A 20,656-nucleotide genomic window follows, 5' to 3' on the forward strand; every position below is an offset into this window, starting at 1 on the left:
TGGGTCCAGAAAAGTTGTCACTTGCTCGCTTTTGATGGAGCCACTGTGATGTTTATGTGGGTTCCTGATCACATCAGTCTGATGGGAAACGAAGCTGCTGATGCTGCTGCCAAGACTGCAGTCCTCATTCCTCAGTCCACTAGTTCTTCCATTCCCTCCAATGGTGTCTGTGTTGCTGTCTGTCAGCAGGTGGTGTCACTTTGGCATCACCACTGGTCCACCCTTCGGGCGAACAAGCTCCAGGGAATTAAGCCTCTCGGAGCGGCTTGAATGATTTCCTCTTGGCCCCCTCACCATGAGATCACTTTAACTGGGTTGCATATTGGGTACCCTCTCTTTAACCATTGCCATTTATTAAATAATGCTCCCTCACCACTTTGTGCTCATTGCTCTCAACCTCTGACAGTTCGCCATTTCCTGACGGATTGCCATTTTTTAACCAGTTACGTTCTCATCTATGTTTGCTATCTGAGTTATCGGCCATTTTAGTGAACCATGCTTGGACAGTTGGCTGCATTTTCCTTTTTATCAGTTGTGGCAATATGGTGAAGGACAATCTTTAACTCAGGACCTCCATTACTCTATGGCGTATTTTATGTACCTTTCTCCATCCATGTTTTTTAGTTGTCTTACCTCATGTCAATTAGCTTAACATGTAGTCATTTTTAACTCCTTTCTTTGTCTTTGTGTTCTACTTTCCTGACAAAATAAAAAAAAAAGTTTAATTTTGGCAGGGGTGGGAAACTTTCCTGCGTTGGACTAAATGGATTGAGCAAGTATTGCTGATTAGATGTATGGGAAGACAAGGGCAGGCAAAAGGTTGGTTACAGTTTGGGAAAGGAAGGTGGAAATCATGTAGTTTTGACAGGATATGTGGTGATAGGCCTAAAATAACAGTAATGTCAAAGAAAGAATGCAGTGAAAAAAATGAAAATAGTAAACATGATTAAAATAAATGAAATGAAATGCAGATGATGATGTAAATGTAAAATAGAATAGACGTGATAGTGATAGAGATTAAATTTAAATTGCATTGTTATCGTATTGGGCTGTTGGAGGGGGGGGGGGGGTTAAATTAGATGTAATCAGATTATCTTGAGGTTGCAGGTTAGCATTGTGTACGAGGAAGATTTCAGGTTGTAGCAGAAATTAACAATGAAAACATAGTAATAAACTTTTTTCCTTTCTTCATTTTATGAAGTGGAGTGAGGGCAGGGGAAGGAGGGGGACCTTGTCAGTGTGGAAAGATTTCACAGAAGTTTGAAATTCTATGTAAAGTTTCTTGTGCTCTTATCCTCAAACACTGGGTGAATATGATGTAGGTAATTTGCATTGTATGAGTTGCATTGCCTCAGTAAAAAACACCATTTCTAATTGTAATACTTATTGTGTTAACCCTTGAACGTCAGATCAAAGCTCTGAACAAGTAGATTATTTTAAATTTCAAAGGGAGATGATACTGAGTGAAGCAGGATTCAGATATCAGCCCGAAAGCAGAATAAGAAAAAACCTACAGTAAACATTTCAGTAAAGATATAGACAAATTTGTTATTAGACTAAATGTTCTGCAATATTATGAACAGTACAAGGAAATACCATCTTTCCAAAAACTTCTCAGCTTCTGCTGTGCAAACCTGGACTCTTAGGCTAGCAAAGAAACTGTAAAAACAACTGTTCCATCTATCGGACTTGATTTTAAACAAAGCCAGAAACAATGGTGGACAGGAGAAGATACTTGTGAAAAGAAGACCCCTTTGAGTTGAAGACAGGTATAACAAAATCACTGTTACACATTATAGTGTTTGTCCGAAGCCTTCTCCAGAAAAGAAAATGCACACGTGTAAACAAAAGCAGGCAAACCTCATGCACATATGATTGCTACCACCAGCAGCTCCAACTGGAATGGGACTGTCACGTGAATAGCATTCTGGAGTGGGGCAGGGAAGGGAAGAGATAGCAGAGCACCTGGTAGGGGGAGAGAAGAGCGCTGTCTAGCCAGGTGTGCAGGAATGAAATCACGGCCTAGTGAGACTGCAGGAGCGCCTTGGGAGATGGGTTTGCAGAGGGGGGAGTGGGAGTGGCAGGCAGCGGAAAAATGGAGGAGCAGGGAAGGGGAAAGGGTAGGCGGGTGCATTTGCAGATCAGATGGTCACACACAATGTGGGTAGGGGATATTGTGGAGGGAGGATCCAGATGGCCCAGTTTGTGAAGCATCCATTGAAATCGAGCATGTTACATTCAACTGCATGTTGTGACACACCATTGTCTACTTTGCTCATGACCACAGTTTGGCGGTGGCCATTTCTGCTGGTGGACAGTGTAGTCACACTAATATAAAAAGCTGTCCAACGGTTGCAGAGCTGGTACACAACATGGCTGCTTTCACAGGTGGCTCGGCCTTTGATGGGGTAAGATAAGTCTGTGACTTGATTGAATAGGAGGTCCTGGATTGGTGCATTGGCCAGATCTTGCATCCAAGTCTTCCACTGGGTTATGATCCTTGTGGCAAGGAGTGGGTTTGGTAGTGGCATAGGACAGACTAGGATGTTGTAGAGATTGAGTGGGCAATGCACACATCCAGCCCTTCCTATTCCAGTCCTGGCTGGGCGATCTGTGAAAGAAGCCATGTCATATACCAGCTCTACTGCAACGTTTGCACAGCTTTTTATATTGGTATGACTGCCAACCAGCTGTCTACCAGGATGAACGGCCTCCGCCACTCTGTGGCCAAGAGCAAAGTAGACCACCCTGAGACACAACATGCAGCAGATCGTAACGTGCTTGATTTCTATGGCTGCTTCGCAGTCTGGGTCATCTGCAGCCTCCCTTCCAGCACCAGCTTTTCTAAACTACACAGATGGGAGTTATTGCTACAACACATCCTCTGCCCTGGAAATAAATTCTGCCTTCAACATATGGTAACCTACTGTCCCCACACTGTTCACCCAAGTTTCCACCCCCTTTCTGCTCCACTGCTTTTCTGCACCCCATTTTCCCCCCCATACCTCACCTCCCTGTGCTGCACCTGACAGTCTCATCAGGCTGCAATCTAGTGTCTATTCACTCTGCCAGACAGCACTCTTAACTCCCCCCACCTGGTGCACTGCTATTCCTCCCCGTCCCTGCCCCACTCCGTATTGCTATTCACGTGGCAGTCAAATTCCGGTCAGAGCTGCTGGTGGTAGTGGTCATGCATGAATTGAGGTGTGCTTGCTTGTGTGAATGTGTGTCTGTTTCCTTTGTTGAAGAAGGCTATGGCCAAAAGCTATAATGTGTAACAGTCTCTTCTTTGTGCCTATCTGCAATGCAACGTATCATCTTTAGGGTGTGTAGCAGTCTATCCATTTCCTAATATCGTTGTTATTACAACCTAAAGTTTCCATTGTTTGATGCTTTTAGAATGAGCACACAACAAAATGAAGCATCAGAATTAAAGCACCCAGTGGTTTATTTAGTTAAACTGCTGATTTGTACACTCTGCAGTGTTATTAAACTTTGCGGAGGATGAGTGCAGTGCGCAAGGAATATTGTCAAACAACAACAGCACCAAAAAATTTCATTGCTGTGAATGCAGAGTTCTTTTTTTATGTGACTACAACAGGAAAACTTCAAACTGTCATGCAGAAGTGGGCAGAAAAAATTAACAAAACCTAGAGATAAGGAAAGCTGGGCTTTTAGCATTAATTAAGGAGAATCAGCTTCCTCCTGTTCATTCCATTGAAAAAATTTTGCAAGAATATATTTCCCTTCCTAGTGCTACCTTACCATCTAAGACCCAAATCCTATAGACCTAGTCTGGACTCTTGTAAAGAATAAGATCCCTTGTCATAATATATCCATCTTTTCACCCAAAAAAATAATAGCTGATGCTTTTGCTGCTAATAAATGATCATTGTGTGCCACCTAGCCTGGTGAAAGACTTTTAATGTAACACTATTTCAACGACTATCATGTCACTTTTGCTGCTTTTACATTGAAGCAGCCTTTCATTTAACATCACATGGCTGAGTGGACCTCCTTCCAGACCTTTCCACCTAAGAAAAAATTAAAGTGGTCACCAGGAATCAGACTTGGGACCTACCAGAAGTCACACACCACTAGAAGACACTGTCAGTTTATTTTTGCTGTTGTGAGATTATAAGACTATGGAGCTTGTGTATAATGCCAATAGAGTGTGTGATGACTACTTGGGAAGAGACATTTTGGCAGATGTGGAAACTGAAACAGTCAGCATAGATTCAAACAGAGTGTCAGCGTTATCACCTATGACTGAGAGAGTGGGTAATACAGCTGTGGGAAATAGCAGATCGCCATGGAAGGTGGTGTTATGGACAATGCCAGTGAAACATCATGAGCAACCAAAGTGAGTTATACTTACAAGCTGTCGGTTGTTGTTCCAAGTGGGCACTGCATTCAGTGGACATACAGACTTATAGCATGTGACACCAATCTACTGGTGAGGTTACAAGAGCAACCAGTTCACTTTGCCAAGTAATACCAAATTTTCATTATGTTTTCACATCCTCAGAAAACATTTTCAAAAGATACTGTATAATTTGGCATATTCCATTTTGCATGCATTGTTGTTTGGACCTTCTCTTCAATAAATTTCTCATTCCATTTTCTTAGCTTTTTCTTTCTATGTACTTGCAAATTCTTTTTCTGCTTGCAAAATACTTTTGTTAAACATCTGTGTGTTTGTAAACTCTGTTTTGCAAGATGTTTTTTGTTTACTCTGGTAAATCTTTCCATTCTCGTATGAATTTAATCTAAATTCCTCAGTTTCTGTCTGAAGAATAATTATTTTTTACCCCTCGCCCCTCCCCCTCCTTATTCTATGTCTTACAAGTCTTTGATCTCTTGGAATTGTAAAGTAGTTGAGGACAGTAATACATATAAAATGTAGTCAACAATAGATAACTGTACAATAATATTCTTGAACGTTGCATAAATTATATCATGGTGCCATTTATTTTAATTTATTACTGACTCTGACTCATAGAAATGTGGTTAGAAAAGTGAAGGATACATTCATGGAGCAAGATATGTTGGATGGATGATTCTACTTGAAATGAATATTTCTACGGAATGACTAGCTGATGTGAATGCTTACAGGTCACTGGAGGCTTATACTCTTTCATTGACATTGTGCAGTTCATTTGGGATCATTGCCCAGTCTGTGTACACACACACATTTACCCAGTGACTGATACTCAATAGTAGTTTCTTAAGATTACGAAATCAATGAGCCACAGTTGGAATCGGCCAACCCATACAAATACCTGTATGTAACACTTCATAGAGGTCTAAAATGGAATTATTATATAGGCTCACTTGTGGGTGTTTATTTGCATCCCATATTCCACACAAGCTACATTCATATCAGATCTTTAAGCATGTTATTCACTGTCCGCTCACTTTCTGCCACTAATACCATGTCATCAGCAAATCTTATACATTCTATTCTCTTTCCACCAATACATATTCCTCTTTTCCCGTCTAAGCTTTTCACAATAATCTGTTCAGGGTATACATTAAACAACAGTGGGGAAATGCAACAACCTTGTCTAACACCTCGTCCAATGCTGCTTCCTTCTGACATTTCATTTCCAATCCTTATCCTTACTTTCTGGTGTAAATATAGATTCCGTATCAGTCGTCTCTTTCCAATCTACTCCTTTCCTCTTCAAAATATCCATCAGCTTGTTCCACTGTACTTTGTCAAAAGCCTTTTCTAAATCTGTAAAAACAGCAAAGATTTCTCTACCCTTTTCCATATATCTTTCCCCTATAGATCTTAACAGGCCAATAGCATCTCCTGTTCCTTTTCCTCTTCTAAATCCAAACTGATCCTCTGCAATCCCTCTATGCAGCTTGCCGTATAACCTTCTATTCGACACTCTCAGCAAGACTTTAGCTGCATGAGAAATTAGACTGATGATCTGGTGCTCTTCACATTTTTTAGTGTTTCTCTTTTTCTCTATTGGTATCATAACTGTTGCAATGAAGTCCTCAGACCATTCCCCTTTGTCATATATCTCATTACAGAGGTAGACTATTTCTTTTCTTGCCTTGTTTCCCAGACTCTTCAACAGTTCTGTTGCCAAATCATCAATTCCACATGCCTTCCTATTCTTCATCTCCTTCAGCACCTTTTCTACTTCTGCTTCCAAGATGGTAAATGCAAATAAACACAGCAAAAACAAAGAGTATGGTCATCAGTACAAGACACAGACTGTCCAATATTAAAATAGGACAATCTACCATTAGCCAAGTAAGTGAATTTAAATATTTTGGAAGCACAATAACTGAAGACTTGAGATGTCACCATGAGGTGAAAATTTGAATTGCCATCGCGAAGGAGGCATTCAACAGAAAGAGGAGACTCTTATGTGGCAAATTAGATAAAGGACTAAGGAAAAGGCTTGGCAAATGTTTTGTCTGGAGTGTGGCAATATATGGGGCAGAAACATGGACGCGGAGACGAGAGGGTGGAAAAAGGTTAGAAGCATTTGAGATATGGATGTGGAGGAGAATGGAGAGAATAAACTGGATGGAAAGAGTGAGTAATGAAAGAGTATTGGAAAGGGTTAGTGAGTGAAGATGTCTGCTGAAGGTTGTAAGAGAAAGGAAAAAGAACCGGTTGGGACATTCATTGAGAAGGGAGTGCTTGCTAGTAGATGCTTTGGAAGGATTGGTTTGTAAGAGAAGACTGAGAGGAAGAAGGAGATACAAGATTATAGATGACATAAAGGGAAGAGGAAATTATGCAGACCTGAAGAGGATGGCAAAAGACCGGACAGCCTGGAGAACTACCGTGTGAAAATCTGCCTTTTGGCAGAACACTGATGATGATGATGATGATGATGATGATGATGACGTGTGGGTAAAGCAGGTGATAGACTTTGATTTATTGTTGGAATATTCGGGAAGTGCAACCAATCTATAAAGGAGATTACTTATATATCACTCTTGTGACCCATTCCAGAATATTGCTCAAGTGTGTGGGACCCTTATCAAATAGGACTGACGGGCGATGCTGAACGTATACCAAGAAGGGCAGCACAAATGGTCACAGGCTTGTTTGACCCACGGAAGAATTCTACAGGGATGCTAAAGAAACTGAACTGGCAGACTCTTGAAGGTAGATTGAAACTATCCCAAGAAAGTCTGTTAACAAAGTTTCAAGAACAAGGTTTAAGTGATGACTCTAAGAATATATTACAATGTCCCTGTGTCACTCGCATATGGATCATGAGGGCAAAATTAGAATAATTACATCACTCACAGAGTCAGTCAAACAATCATTCTTCTCACACTCCACATGTGAATGGAATGGGAAGAAACACTAATAACTGGTACAATTGAATGTACCCTCTGCCATGCACTTCGTGGTGATTTGCAGAGTATGAATGTAGATGTAGATATAGCTGTAGCTGTAGCTGTAGCTTCATACATCCATGGCCCAAAGAAATAATGAATAATGAAGAGTAATAATGAGCTTTTGGGTGTTAAGCTGAGTTGTTCCCATTTTCTGCTAAATATTTTGGTGACCCACCCCGCCATCATCTTCAGGTGCTGTGAGATATGCTATTATGTGTACTCATTGCCTGGACTCCAACCACACAGTGAGTTGTTGTTGGTCTCATGCCACTATTTATAGCCAAGTCTGATTCCTGATGTCCACTATAGCCTTTGATGCTCTTTTGTTTTGCAGAGACCACATTGATACTCGGTGAACCACAAATTTTCTCAGTGTTTTTCAGCTCTGATGGATGTTATTGCCAGCAAGATTTTAATAAATTGAATGCCATACCCTGAACATTATTTAAACTGGAGATGCTATATCAGTCACTGAAATATTGTGCAGAAAATGGAAACAACTACTCAGCAGAACACCCAGAAGCTCGCTATTAACCAGTCATGCCGAGAAAACCTGAGGGATCAGATAATGAGGAGATTAATTAGGAAACAGATTCCTGACATAAAAACATTTTGTTTTGATAAAGATGTATACATAAGTAACTAACTCCCATACTTTGAAAAGTAATGGTTATCTAAAATAGGCATCTGCAGAGGTGTATTACTTTTGCAAACTCACATGTGATAAAATTCCTTTTGTACTTGGTTTTAAAATAGTCCTTGTGAAGAATCCATTATTGATGATAGTGTTATTGCCTCTTGTGTTCATTTACCATAGCTTTGTTGGTTATCATTTTTGGAATAGTTGTAAGTTTGTGACATACTGCTTCTTTCAAATGTGCAATAGTTTGAGTGTAGTGTGCATAAACCTTGGATTTATGCAACCCTGAAGGACAAATATCGTGGGATCCAATAAGATGAGCAAGGAGTTTAAGCAGTGTCACCACACAGAAAGCTCAAATGATGAGCGAGGATGAAAATGAAGAGTAAATGACAATAACTGTTGGCAGTGACTCTGTCCTGTTGAAACCATCTACTCATTTCAGCCCAGCCCAGTTCGGGCCTCAAAAAGTTTTATCAGCAAGTCATAGTGTTTACATGAGGTCTTGCTAATATCAGATCACCACCTTCAGTAACAATAAAGATGCCGCCTGCACATTCTGCTTAGGACACTATACAGTTCCATGGATGCAGTATTACAGGTGTTTTGTGAAATTCACAGCTAACACAGAAAATTTTGATTGTTAATCATGTTATACGGATGAAAATACGCCTCATCAATAAGCAATATGATTTTGTGTGATCTGTTACGCCTGCCACTTACACAGTGCTATTTTTAAAATCAATTAAAAATACTGCAGTACTTGTATTTCCCAAGACTGAGAGAATTTATCCTCCATTCAACTGTTATTGTGTTTGAAAATATGGTGGTTGTTCCTACAGTTGGGATAATCATTTCAACTGTTATTTATATAATGACATTTCCATCATATTAAATTGCAGTAAATTTGATCACTTGCAGAGGACAATGGAGGTGGCACCGCTGATCAGGAGTATCAGAAATCGTTGCTGCACAATAAGAATAATGTGTTGTACCAGTATGTTGTATACTTGGCACCTGGAGACTATCACCGATTTCATTCGCCTGTTGACTGGGATGTCATTTTTAGGAGACATTTTCAAGGTAAGTGATATGTGAAGATTTTGTTTTCTTATTATTTAGTTTTATGGTTCCTAAGTGGTACATTTCTTCAGCATAAAGTTTGTCAAGGAATAATTACATGTGCGCTGAAATACATATGCTTTTGTCTTAAACCAGTCACTGTAGTTTCAAACCTATTTCAAATGGATAACCCCATTAGAATAACCAACAAGTTTTTTACAGTATAATGAAAATAGTCTAATCCAGTTTCTAGTGTGCATGTACACAACTTGTTTTACTTTTATGGATTGAAATCCGGGATACTTCTTCAGTGAATCACACAAGGGATGCCAGAGTTAGAATTTTACCTCATACTGTGCTAATGACTTCAGTGTCAATTATCTCATTCAGTGTTACACTGAATTAAAAACCTTTATATTAATTTCTATTTTTGGAGAAGAAAAATATGAATAAAGAACATAATTTTGTACTCCAGGCAGAGCTGCAGAGTCAATATGGAAATTATTTGTTTTTACTTTGTATTGTGTCATGTGTATCACATTTCATTTGAAAATGACTTTTATTGTTGGCCTGAATAAATGTATAGAGGAGTTGCACATCAGAGCTGCTACCCACGTAACATAGTTAGACAGTCCCACAACAGCAGCTATAGAACACTCCAAAGTAGTGTTACAAGATCTAAAGAAATACTTCCACAGATCCCAACTAGCAAAACACTGAATGTTGAAGAGTTGTTGCTTTAAAAGTTCAAGTCTAACTTTTGTAAGTCATATTGGTAATACCCTCTAACAATGGTTTTAAACATTCTCTTTCAGACATATTGGAAGCTTAGCTTGGAAAACTATTAAGTTTACTTATCTTTTTATTTCTTTTACCGTCCATCTACACTCTGATTAAAATTTCTTATTATTTGACATTCAGCACATGGTGCTTGAGCAGTACACCATTGGTTGTCAGCTGTGCTTCTGTTAAGAACAGACCAGAAGGAGCAAGCTTGCAACATACACAGAGCACATTCTCGACTGCTGAGGTCATGACTGTTAAATAGACTTCTGTCTATGCTTGATAATGATAATGTATGTACCACGCACCACTCAAATACTGCAAGTGAACTAACTCTTGATTGTAGCATGACGACAACTGTTCCGTGCATGATATTGAGAGTTCTGAATTGAGGAGCTAATTTTCAAGGCATGAAGTGTTAAATAACAAGTAATTTTTATCTGGGTATAGTCATCTTCAGCTGTCCTAAACGCAAAAACTTACCAACTGTTTATATGAATTTGTTGCTAATTTGTATTATTCTCTTTTTGGCATGATGGTTACCCTTTATTGTTGTCCTACTATAGTGCTTTTTCTGCCTAATTTCAAACATTCTCATTTAAGTTATTCCATTGTTTGTTGAAGTATCTCTGATTGGATGTGAACTATACAGTGTCATCAACAAAACAAATGTGGTTGAGATGTATTCCATTAATAGATATTCCTTTTATTTTTTCAGTTTAAAATTGTGAAAACTACCTCTAGAGATGCTCAGGTATTGGGGATGTCACTGTCTAGCACTTGTTGCAATTCTAAATTTTCCACTATTCTTCTTAAATCCAATAGAAATTCTGGCAGTAATATAAATTATTCAGCATTCTAACATAGGTGGAGTTGATACCTTCCTTTCAAATGGCCGTTAGCACAGGTATTGTTGAAATGGACTCTAAACTTTGTCAAAATCTATAACTAGATCCCAAACATATTGCTAGTTTGTACTGATTGCCGTGTTCTATAAGTTTGTCCATTATGTACAAATGGTTAATGTTTTCTCTCTCCTTCTTTCTCAACAAATAACACTTGTACACTACAGGTCTGTAGTTTTTAATGTATCACCTATCTCCTTTTTTGTGAAGCTGAATAATTGCAGTCTATTTCCATTTGTGTGGATTTGTGGGGAATTGTCCTTCTGTGTTATTTTTCCTTTATCTTGAACTATTTCTACTGAAATGCGATCAACATCTTTCTTCCCCTTGTACACTTCATCTTCCACTACTGCCAGAATTCAATTGTTTTCCTTATTAACTGTTTGTGGTTCTGAGTCCTCTCTTTTGTAATACAAGCTTTTAAAGAAATCTTTAAATTCTTGTGCAGTTTTGTCTTTGTTTACAGTTGCTTGCCATCTTAACTAATGAAACATGGTGTCTATGCAAAATAAGATGCAAAATTCGGGAGCAAAGATAAAGGCTCGCTCATAGCAGAGGCATTGCGTCATTGAAAAACCTGTAAGTGAGATTGAAAACTTTGCTGGTTTTGGACAAAGCTTTCTTTGAAATGCGGAGTGTAATGTTCTCAATGGTAATGATTAGTTTTGTGGGAGGTCAGCTTTTCTCTTGGTTGGTAATTCTAATTACGACTTAAGCTCATCTCTATGCTTAACTGTGGATAAAGCTTGGCTTCATATTCAGATTTGGGAGTAAATGCTGGAAGCTAAGAATTCGGTTCAGTATCCAATTGTGTAAATAAGTATGGCACTTCTCAGGTGTGTGCGCTACATATTGCTCTAAAAAAAAGTGATCGTGTGGCGTTGTTGGCTGGGAGCCCCCGTCCGGGGAAGTTTGGCCACTGGGTGCAAGTCTCATTTCTCCCATCTCTCTGGCAGGCTGTGAATGCCATGCCAAAAAAAAAAGTTCTTCTTTTGAAGAGAACCAGTCAGCGAGCCATTTTAATATGAACTGAAGCGTTGTTCAGCGAGACTGTGTCCCAGTGATGCAAATAGATAGTTGGACTGAGCTAAATCTGGAGAATAAGCTGCATGCTGTAATGTTTCCCAACTGAACCCCTCAATCGTTTCCCTAACCTGTTTTGCTCAGAGATGCTGGCAATCATGGGGGATTTTCTCGCAGTCAGCCAATCATCTTCACAATCAACATCAATGAAACGTAAGTGGACTGAGGCTACCAATTCAAAGACCCTTCCAGCTGCACCACGATTCCTCGTGGTTTGTCGTACTAAAGATGGTCAGTCCTTCGCAATGGTAAATCCATTCATTGTTCAAAAAGGTGTTGATGCTATTACCCGCCTTGTAAAATCCTGCTCTTTTTTACATAATGGCACTATGCTTCTGGTGACTACTTCTGATTCTCAAGCACAACAACTGCTAGCCACCTCACTTCTCCACAGCTATCCTGTTTGTGTTGAGGCCCATAGCACTTTGAATTCTTCCCATGGTGTTATTTACACTAGGCTGCTCGACTGTCTAACTGAGGCTGGAATCTAATCCTATCTCTCTGATCAGGATGTCATTGCCGTCCATGGGGTGATGGAAAAGGTAGATTCCTCATTAGTGCCCACACGCCTCTTTTTTTCTCTTTGATAAAATGGTGCTTCCATCAAAGATCAAAGCAGGTTATGAAGTTATCACAGTCTGACTATACATTCAGAACCCAATGTGCTGCTACCAGTGTCATAGTTTCAACCACACTAGAACATCTTGTCGACACCCAGCCTCCTCCTCCGATGTATCAACTGCAGTGGTGACCATGCCACCACCTCTTGTGATTGTCCCATGTATCTTGATGAGCGAGCTGTCCAGGAGATCCAGGTAAAGAAGAAAGTGCCTTACCTGGTCACTTGCAAATTATTGACTAGTAGCAAACTCTGTGTTCTATCGTCTGACACTTGTAGTTCTGCTCTTGCTACATCTCACTCCCTGAAGGACATGGCCACATAGACATGCGACCTCAACTTCAGTTCTGAGGTCATGAAATCACCCGGTGTTAAGGTAGCATCGCCGTCCCATCGACCAGCTTTTCAACAAGCCATCAAACTCTCACCTCAAGGGGCAAAGCCACCAGATACACAACCAGCAGGCCGGAAAGGACTGGAGTATAACTTCTATGAAGACTTCCTACGTCCCTCCAGCCAACCAACACCTGAGTCGTCCTCTGTCAACCAGAAAGGCTCGAAGAAGTCCAACAAAGGCAAATGGTTTTCTCCTTTGCCAACTGAAAGATCCTCTTTGACGGTGTCGCCACGTGATACCTTCACCCGGCTGGCCTCCGTGTCGCAGGTGCGCACCACCAACCATTTTTCTCCGTTGTACTCCACAGACTGACAGCACAAGACAGCCGATGCATCTGTGGACCTCATGGAGTAGGATCCTCCTGCCTCTGTGCCCTGTAGCAGCAAGTCTTCGCAGGCTGGTATTCAGCAGCCGCTGAGGTGTCTCCCCTTCATTTTTTCTTCATCATGACTCTACTCCAAGGGAACATTCTTGGCCTTCGATCTCACAAAGAGTATTTATGGCTGTTTATAGAATCGCAGCATTCCCTTGTAGTCTGGCTTCAGGAAACAAAATTGCATCCTCACCACTGCTTTGAGCTTTCACATTTTTTCCCTGTCCATTTTGACCTTCCACCTGACATCAGCATTCCATCTTGTGTGGGAGTCATGCTACTTATTCGGGATGATGTTCATAGTTAACCCATCTCCCTGACTACCCACCTTCAAGCTGTTGCAGTTCGCCTTTTCCTCCCTCTCCAGACTCTTTCCCTTTATATCCCTCCGTAATTTGATGTCATCAGGCCAGACTTCCTACCTCACCCATTTCTGCTACCCAGTGACTTTAATGCACATCATCCCCTTTGAGGTTCTACCAGAACTTCTTTATTTATTTATCTGCACAACAAGTTCCATGGGACCAAATTTTGGAGGAAATCTCAAAGGTCGTGGAACGTGTCAGTACATGAAATTACAACATAAAAGTAATAACAGATAAAAATAAAATATTTATGAACCCAAAAACGTCAAGCCATAAGTTCAAGTAAAAGCAATCAACAATATAATATAAGAATCAGCTTAATTTTTCAAGGAACTCCTCAACAGAATAGGAGGAGTGACCCATGAGGAAACTCTTAAGTTTTGATTTGAAAGCGTGTGGATTACTGCAAATATTTTTTAATTCCTGTGGTGGTGGCAGCTTATTGAAAATGGATGCAGCAGTATACTGCACACCTTTCTGCACAAGAGTTAAGGATGTCTGATCCAAATGCAGTTTGGATTCTGCCAAGTATTAACAGAGTGAAAGCTGCTAACTCTTGGGAATAGGCTAATATTGCTAACAACAAACGACATTAAAGAAAATATATACTGTGAGGGCAATGTCAGAATTCCCAGACTATTGAATAAGGGTCGACAGGTTCTCAAGCTTACACCACATATAGCTCGAACAGCCCGTTTTTGAGCCCAAAATACCCTTTTTGAATCAGAAGAATTACCCCAAAAAATAATACCATACGACATAAGCGTATGAAAGTATGTGAAGTAGACTACTTTTTGTGTTGAAGTGTCACTTATTTCAGATACTGTTCTAATGGTAAATAAAGCAGTGTTTAGTTTCTGAACAAGATCCTGGACATGGGCTTTCCACAACAGCTTACTATCTATCCAAACACCTAGGAACTTGAACTGTTCCGTCTCGCTTATAATATGCCCATTCTGTCTGATCAAAATATCGGTTCTTGTTGAATTGTGAGTTAGAAACTGTAAAAACTGAGTCTTACTGTGATTTAGCATCAAATTATTTTCCACAAGCCATGAACTTATTTCATGAACTACATTATTTGATACTGTTTCAATATTACACACAATATCCTTCACTATCAAGCTGGTGTCATCACCAAACAGAAATATTTTTGAATCACCTGAAATACTAGAAGGCATATCATTTATATAAATAAGAAACAGCAGTGGCCCCAGCACCGACCCTTGGGGAACGCCCCACTTAACAGTGCCCCATTGGGACTGAACATCACTACCACTCTCAATATTGCAGAGAATTACCTTCTGCTTTCTGTTCTTAAAGTAAGAGGTGAACCAATTGTAAGCTACTCCCCTTACTCCATAATGCGTGTGGATTACTGCAAATATTTTTGAATTCCTGTGGTGGTGGCAGCTTATTGAAAATGGATGCAGCAGTATACTGCACACCTTTCTGCACAAGAGTTAAGGCTGTCTGATCCAAATGCAGTTTGGATTCTGCCAAGTATTAACAGAGTGAAAGCTGCTAATTCATGGGAATAAACTGATATTGTTAACAAGAAATGACAGTAAAGAATATACATATTGAGAGGCCAGTGTTAAAATACGTAGACCAGTGAACAGGGGTTGATGAAAGGTTCACGAACTTACACCACTTATTGCCCGGGCACCCATTTCAGAGCCACAAATATCCTTTGAAAATGGGAAGAGTTAATCCAAAATATAATACCATATGACACAAGCTAATGAAATTAAGCAAAGTAGACTAATTTTTGTGTCAAATGATCACTTACTTCAGATACCGTTCGAATAGTAAAAATGGCAACATTAAGTCTTTGAACAAGATCCTGAGCATGGGCTTTCCACAACAACTTACGTGTATCTGAACACCTAGAAATTTCAGCTGTTCAGTATCACTAATCATATGCCCATTCTGTGAATTTAAAACTTTGGGTTTTGTTGAATTGTGTGTTGGAAACTGTAAAAACTGAGTCTTACTGTGATTTAGCATTAGTTTATTTTCTACAACCCATGAACTTACGTTATGAACTGCACTATTTGAAACCGAGCCAATGTTGCACACAACATCCTTTACTACCAAGGTAGTGTCATTAGCAAAAAGAAATATTTTAGAATTACCGTAATACTAGAGGGCATATCATTTATATAAATAAGGAACAGGAGTGGCCCCAACACTGATCCCTGGGGCACCCTCCATTTGACCATACCCCATTCTCAACATTGTGAAACATGACCTTTTGCTGTCTGTTGTTAAAGTAAGAGGTGAACCAATTGTGAGCTACTCCCCGTATTCCGTAATGGTCTATCTTCTGGAGCAATATTTTGTGATCAACACAAACACACACTTTAGTTAAATAAAAAAAATTGCCTAGTGTTCTAAACCTTTTGTTTAACCCTTCCAGTACTTCACAGAGAAAAGAGAATATAGCATTTTCAGTTGTTAAACGACTTGTAAAGCAGGAACTGTACATTTTATAGTAAATTACGTGAAAGAAAATGATCAATTATCCTTACATACACAGCCTTTTCAGTAACTTTAGCAAACACTTACGGCGTAGAAATAGGTCTAAAATTGTCCACATTATTCCTTTCTCCCTTTCTATAAAGTGGCTTTACCACTGAGTACTTTAATCATTCAGGAAACTGACCATTCCTAAAGGAAAAATTACAAATATGCCTAAATACAGGGCTAACATGTGCATCACAGTACTTTAATATTCTATTAGGCACTCCATCATATCCATGAGAGTCCTTACTCTTCAGTGATTTAATTATTGACCCATTCTCCCCCTCGTGTGTATCACAGAGAAGTATTTCAGACAACAATCTCGGAAAGGCATTTGCCACGAGAGTTATATGATTCCCTGTAGAAACTAAATTTTTATTTGATTTACCAGCAGTGCTCAGAAAATGATTGTTTACTACTGTACATATACCTGATTTATCAGCAACAGAAATATTTTTATTACGAACTGACTTTATATCATTGACCTTGTGCTACTGACCAGACACTTTCTTCACAACTGACCATATAGTTTTAATTTTATCCTGTGAATTAAGCAGGTACACCTATCAGCTGACCTCAATCTATAAAAGGTGCAGCTCTAACAACTACTACTACAGGAATTTTTCCATGCGTGAACCCACCACCAACCACTACATTGTCACCTACAAACTTTGCCAGCCTCCCCTTCCCGTACCTATTGAGGTGCAGGCATATGCCATGCCTAGTGAAACCTGATCTACTGATAGACTCACTGGCACCACTGCAATGTGACCCTTGCGCTCTGCCATCAGTGCCTTCTCAAACCTCATGTTAACACACGTAACAGCCGCATTAAAATGAGGCCAGTCATGATGCTGAAACAGTTTGCACGAAAAGCACATTAGTGCCACCAGTTTGGGTAGTTATCTTTACCAGGTTACCACCTACATCATATTCCCCGTCCCAATCGAGGCTTTTCCCTTCTCCACCCTCTATCTCTATCTGATCCTCCTTCATAAAATTCCTACATAACTCCCCTGAGTCACCTGAGTCAGTCACCTGAGCTTCACAATGCTGGTGACCTGATACTCCCCAACACTTCGCTGGCCCACACCTATACCTAGCAACAAAACCTTCTTCTTTCTGTTAGACTTTGCAACAGTTAGGCCTCTTAACTGCTGAGGACTGCTGCATGTTTCCTGCACATACAGCTACAAGAGGCTCCACTCCACTCAATTCTGACAGTTGGTCAAATGTATTGCATATACGCAAAGTACATCTGTCTGAGTACCTCCTCCTCCTCCTCCTCCTCCTCCTCCTCCTAACTGCCTTCTTGCCAACTGCCAGTTCCCATTCCTCAGCACCCTTCACCCTCCTCAACCTACATAGTTCCTCGTTTGTGTATTGTAACTGCACCTGAAGGGCACAGATCTTATGCTTCTGCTTCTCTATCAACTAATTTATATTACATATACTGCATTCCCGGGAGAGGATCTCACTAGAATGCTCACTGGGTTCCCCACTGCATTCTCCCGAATGAAAATAGTTTGAACAAATACCACACCATAACCCACTACTCACAAACCTATGACAGAGCCCACACTACTCACTCGTGGTAAAATTGTACAGTTACTGAAAAAAAACGAAATGTCTATATTAGTCAGAGAGGTGCCCTATTGGCTGACTTCTTAATCAACTTAACCTCTTCTGCCTTAACACAGGAGCACCCACATTCCTTTCCGACTCCTCGCACACTTATTCCCATTTAGATCTATCCTTCTGCACTACCCAGCTTGCCCATCATCTTGAGTGGTCCGTTCTTTCTGACACCTACTCGGGTGATGATTTCTCATGTGCTATCCGTTTGCTGACTCCTATCCCAGCTGCACACTCATCGAAATGGCAGCTTACTACGGCTGACTGGCAGCTTTACTCCTTCCTGGCGACCTTTCCTTACCGCTGTTAAACATTCAATTCCTCGCACTTCCCCTTTACCACACCGTGTCTCAGTCCCTTGGTGGACTGAGGCTTGCCGCAATGCAATTCGTGCGTGGAGACATGCTCTCCACATTTCTAACCATCATCCTATGATGGAAAACTACACTCATTATAAACAGATGTGTGCACAGTGCTGTTGTGTTCTTCAGGATAGGAAAAAAAGCTAGCTGGATTTCATTAACTAGTTCTTTTACCAGTTCCACCCCTTCCTCTGTCGTGTGGGCCAACCTCCGAGGGTTCTCTAGGACCAAGATCCATTCCCCAATTTCTGGCCTGACAGTAGAGCAGATGATGTCATCATGGCCCCTATTGCTATCTCCAACACCTTGCGCTGCCATTTTGTGGAAATTTCAAGCTCTTCCCACAGTCACCCTGCCTTCCTACATCGGAAACGCGCAGGTGAGGCTCAGGCGATACTCTTCTCTTCTTAGAATCATGAGTGCTACAGTGCCGCCTTTACTAGATGGGAGCTGGATCATGTTCTCACTTCATCCTGATCCTCCGCCCCAGGGCCAGTCGCTGCCCACATTCAGATGTTGCAGCACCTCTCTCTTGTGGGCAAGCACTTTATGCTTCATATGTACACCCGCTTCTGGTCAGAGGACACGTTTCCCAGATGATGGCATGAAGCTACCATCATACCCATACCCTTCTAGCTACTGCCCAATCTCTCTCACCAGCTATGTTCGCAAGGTGATGGAATGTATGATTCATGCCCGACTGGTATGGTGCCTCGAGTCTCACAATTTATTAACTGCTGCTCAGTGTGTATTTTGAGCACGCCGTTGTGTGGTTGACCATCTCATAAGAATGGTTTTATGCGGAAATCCAAGACTGTTACTGTGTTTTGGAGAAGACCTACAACACCTGCTGGAGAACTGGTATCCTCCATACTCTCTCCATGTGGGGCTTCCCTGGCCTCCTGCCCCGTTTCATTGAGGAATTTTTAAAGGACCTAGTTTCCGAGGTGCATGATGGTTCTGCCTTGTCGGACACTTTTATACAGGAAAACAGTGCGCCTCAGGGTTCCATCGTGAGGGTTGACCTCTTTGCTATCGCCATTAGCCATTAATCCTATAATGGCCTGTCTTCCAACAGGTATCTCCAGATACTTTTTGTAGATGGTTTTGCCATTTATTGCAGTTCTCCATGGACCTGTATCATTGAGTGGCATCTTCAGCAACGTCTCAATCGTCTTTACTCATGAAGCGTCAACAATGGCTTTCGTTTTTCCACTGACAAAACCATTTGTATGAATTTCTGACGGCGCAGTTGGTTTCTCCCACCATCTTTACATCTTGCACCTGTTGCTCTTCTGTTCATTGAAACTACAAAATTCCTGGGGCTCATGCTCAATAGGAAACACTCTTGGTCTTTCCATGTGTCTTACCTGGCAGCCCACTGTATGCGGTCCCTCAGTGTCCTAGGTGTCCTCAACGGAACTTCCTGAGGTGCAGATCGAACCACCCTCCTCCGTTTGTACCAGTACCTTGTCTGTTCGGAATTAGACTATTAGTACTTTGCTTATGTGTCTGCACGTCCAGCCCTCTTACGCTGCCTCAACACTACCCATCATCGTGGCATCCGTTTGGCCACTGGCACCTCTTGCACTAGCCCGGTTGAGAGTCCGTATGCTGAAGCTGCTGAACTACCACTGTTTTACCACCATGACTTTCTCCTCAGCAGGCATGCATGCCATTTGTCTGCTATGTGTGGCCACCCATCCTATGCCTCCTTCATTGATGACTCCTTTGATCGCCAGTATGGGGTGCGTCACTCTTGTCAGTTAACTCCTGGAGTGTCCGCTTTCGGCACTTGCTGTGGTGCTTAACTTCACACTTCCTGCAACTTTCACAGTGGGTGTGAAACCTTCACCACCTTGGCTTCTTGCGGTGGCCCGTGTTCACCTTGCCCTTCATTCGCTACCAAAGTATACTACTCCAGCCTTGCTCTATCGCCTTCAGTTCCACAACCTTCCCATGGAACTTTGCAATAGTACCTTTCTGTTCACTGATGGCTCTCAGACTGACTGTGTGGGTGTACCTTCATCATTGGCACCAACATTTTTCAGTATCGGCTTCCGGCACACTGCTCACTATTTACAGCCAAGCTCCTCGCCATATATGAGGCCATGGAGTACATCTGGCAACACAGACTTTTGAATTGTGTCCTCTGCTCAGACACTCTCAGGCCCCTTCAAAGGCTCTGTTGTGCTGTACATCGCCCATCCTGTAGCGCAACTGTTCCAGAAAAGCTGTCACTTGCTCACTCTTGATGGAGTGAATGTGATGTTTATGTGGGTTCCTGGCCATGTCGGTCTGCCAGGAAACGAGGCTGCTGATGCTGCTGCCAAGGCTGCAGTCCTCGTACCTCAGCCCACTAGTTACTATATTCCCTCCAATGAGCTCTGTGTTGCTGTCTGTCAGGAGGTGGTGTCACTTTGGATCGCCATTGGTCCTCCCTTCATGAGAAGAAGCTCCAGATTATTAAGCTGCCTCCTGCCGGGAGGAGGTCATTTTAACTAGGTTGCATAAGGACACTGC

The 20,656-nt window shown here is 41.2% G+C and overlaps 1 protein-coding gene across 1 annotated transcript in view; it reads left to right on the forward strand.

The window, feature by feature from the left end:
• The window catches only part of LOC124544858 (phosphatidylserine decarboxylase proenzyme, mitochondrial), a 116,845-nt gene that overhangs the window by 64,125 nt on the left and 32,064 nt on the right, over positions 1-20,656 (forward strand). Inside the window, exon 6 of the mRNA XM_047123570.1 lies at positions 8,945-9,106. Coding sequence (XP_046979526.1) covers positions 8,945-9,106 — 162 coding nt within the window. The remainder of the gene's footprint in view (positions 1-8,944; positions 9,107-20,656) is intronic.

This window comes from Schistocerca americana, chromosome 8, assembly GCF_021461395.2.
Source record: "Schistocerca americana isolate TAMUIC-IGC-003095 chromosome 8, iqSchAmer2.1, whole genome shotgun sequence".
NCBI lineage: Eukaryota > Metazoa > Arthropoda > Insecta > Orthoptera > Acrididae > Schistocerca > Schistocerca americana.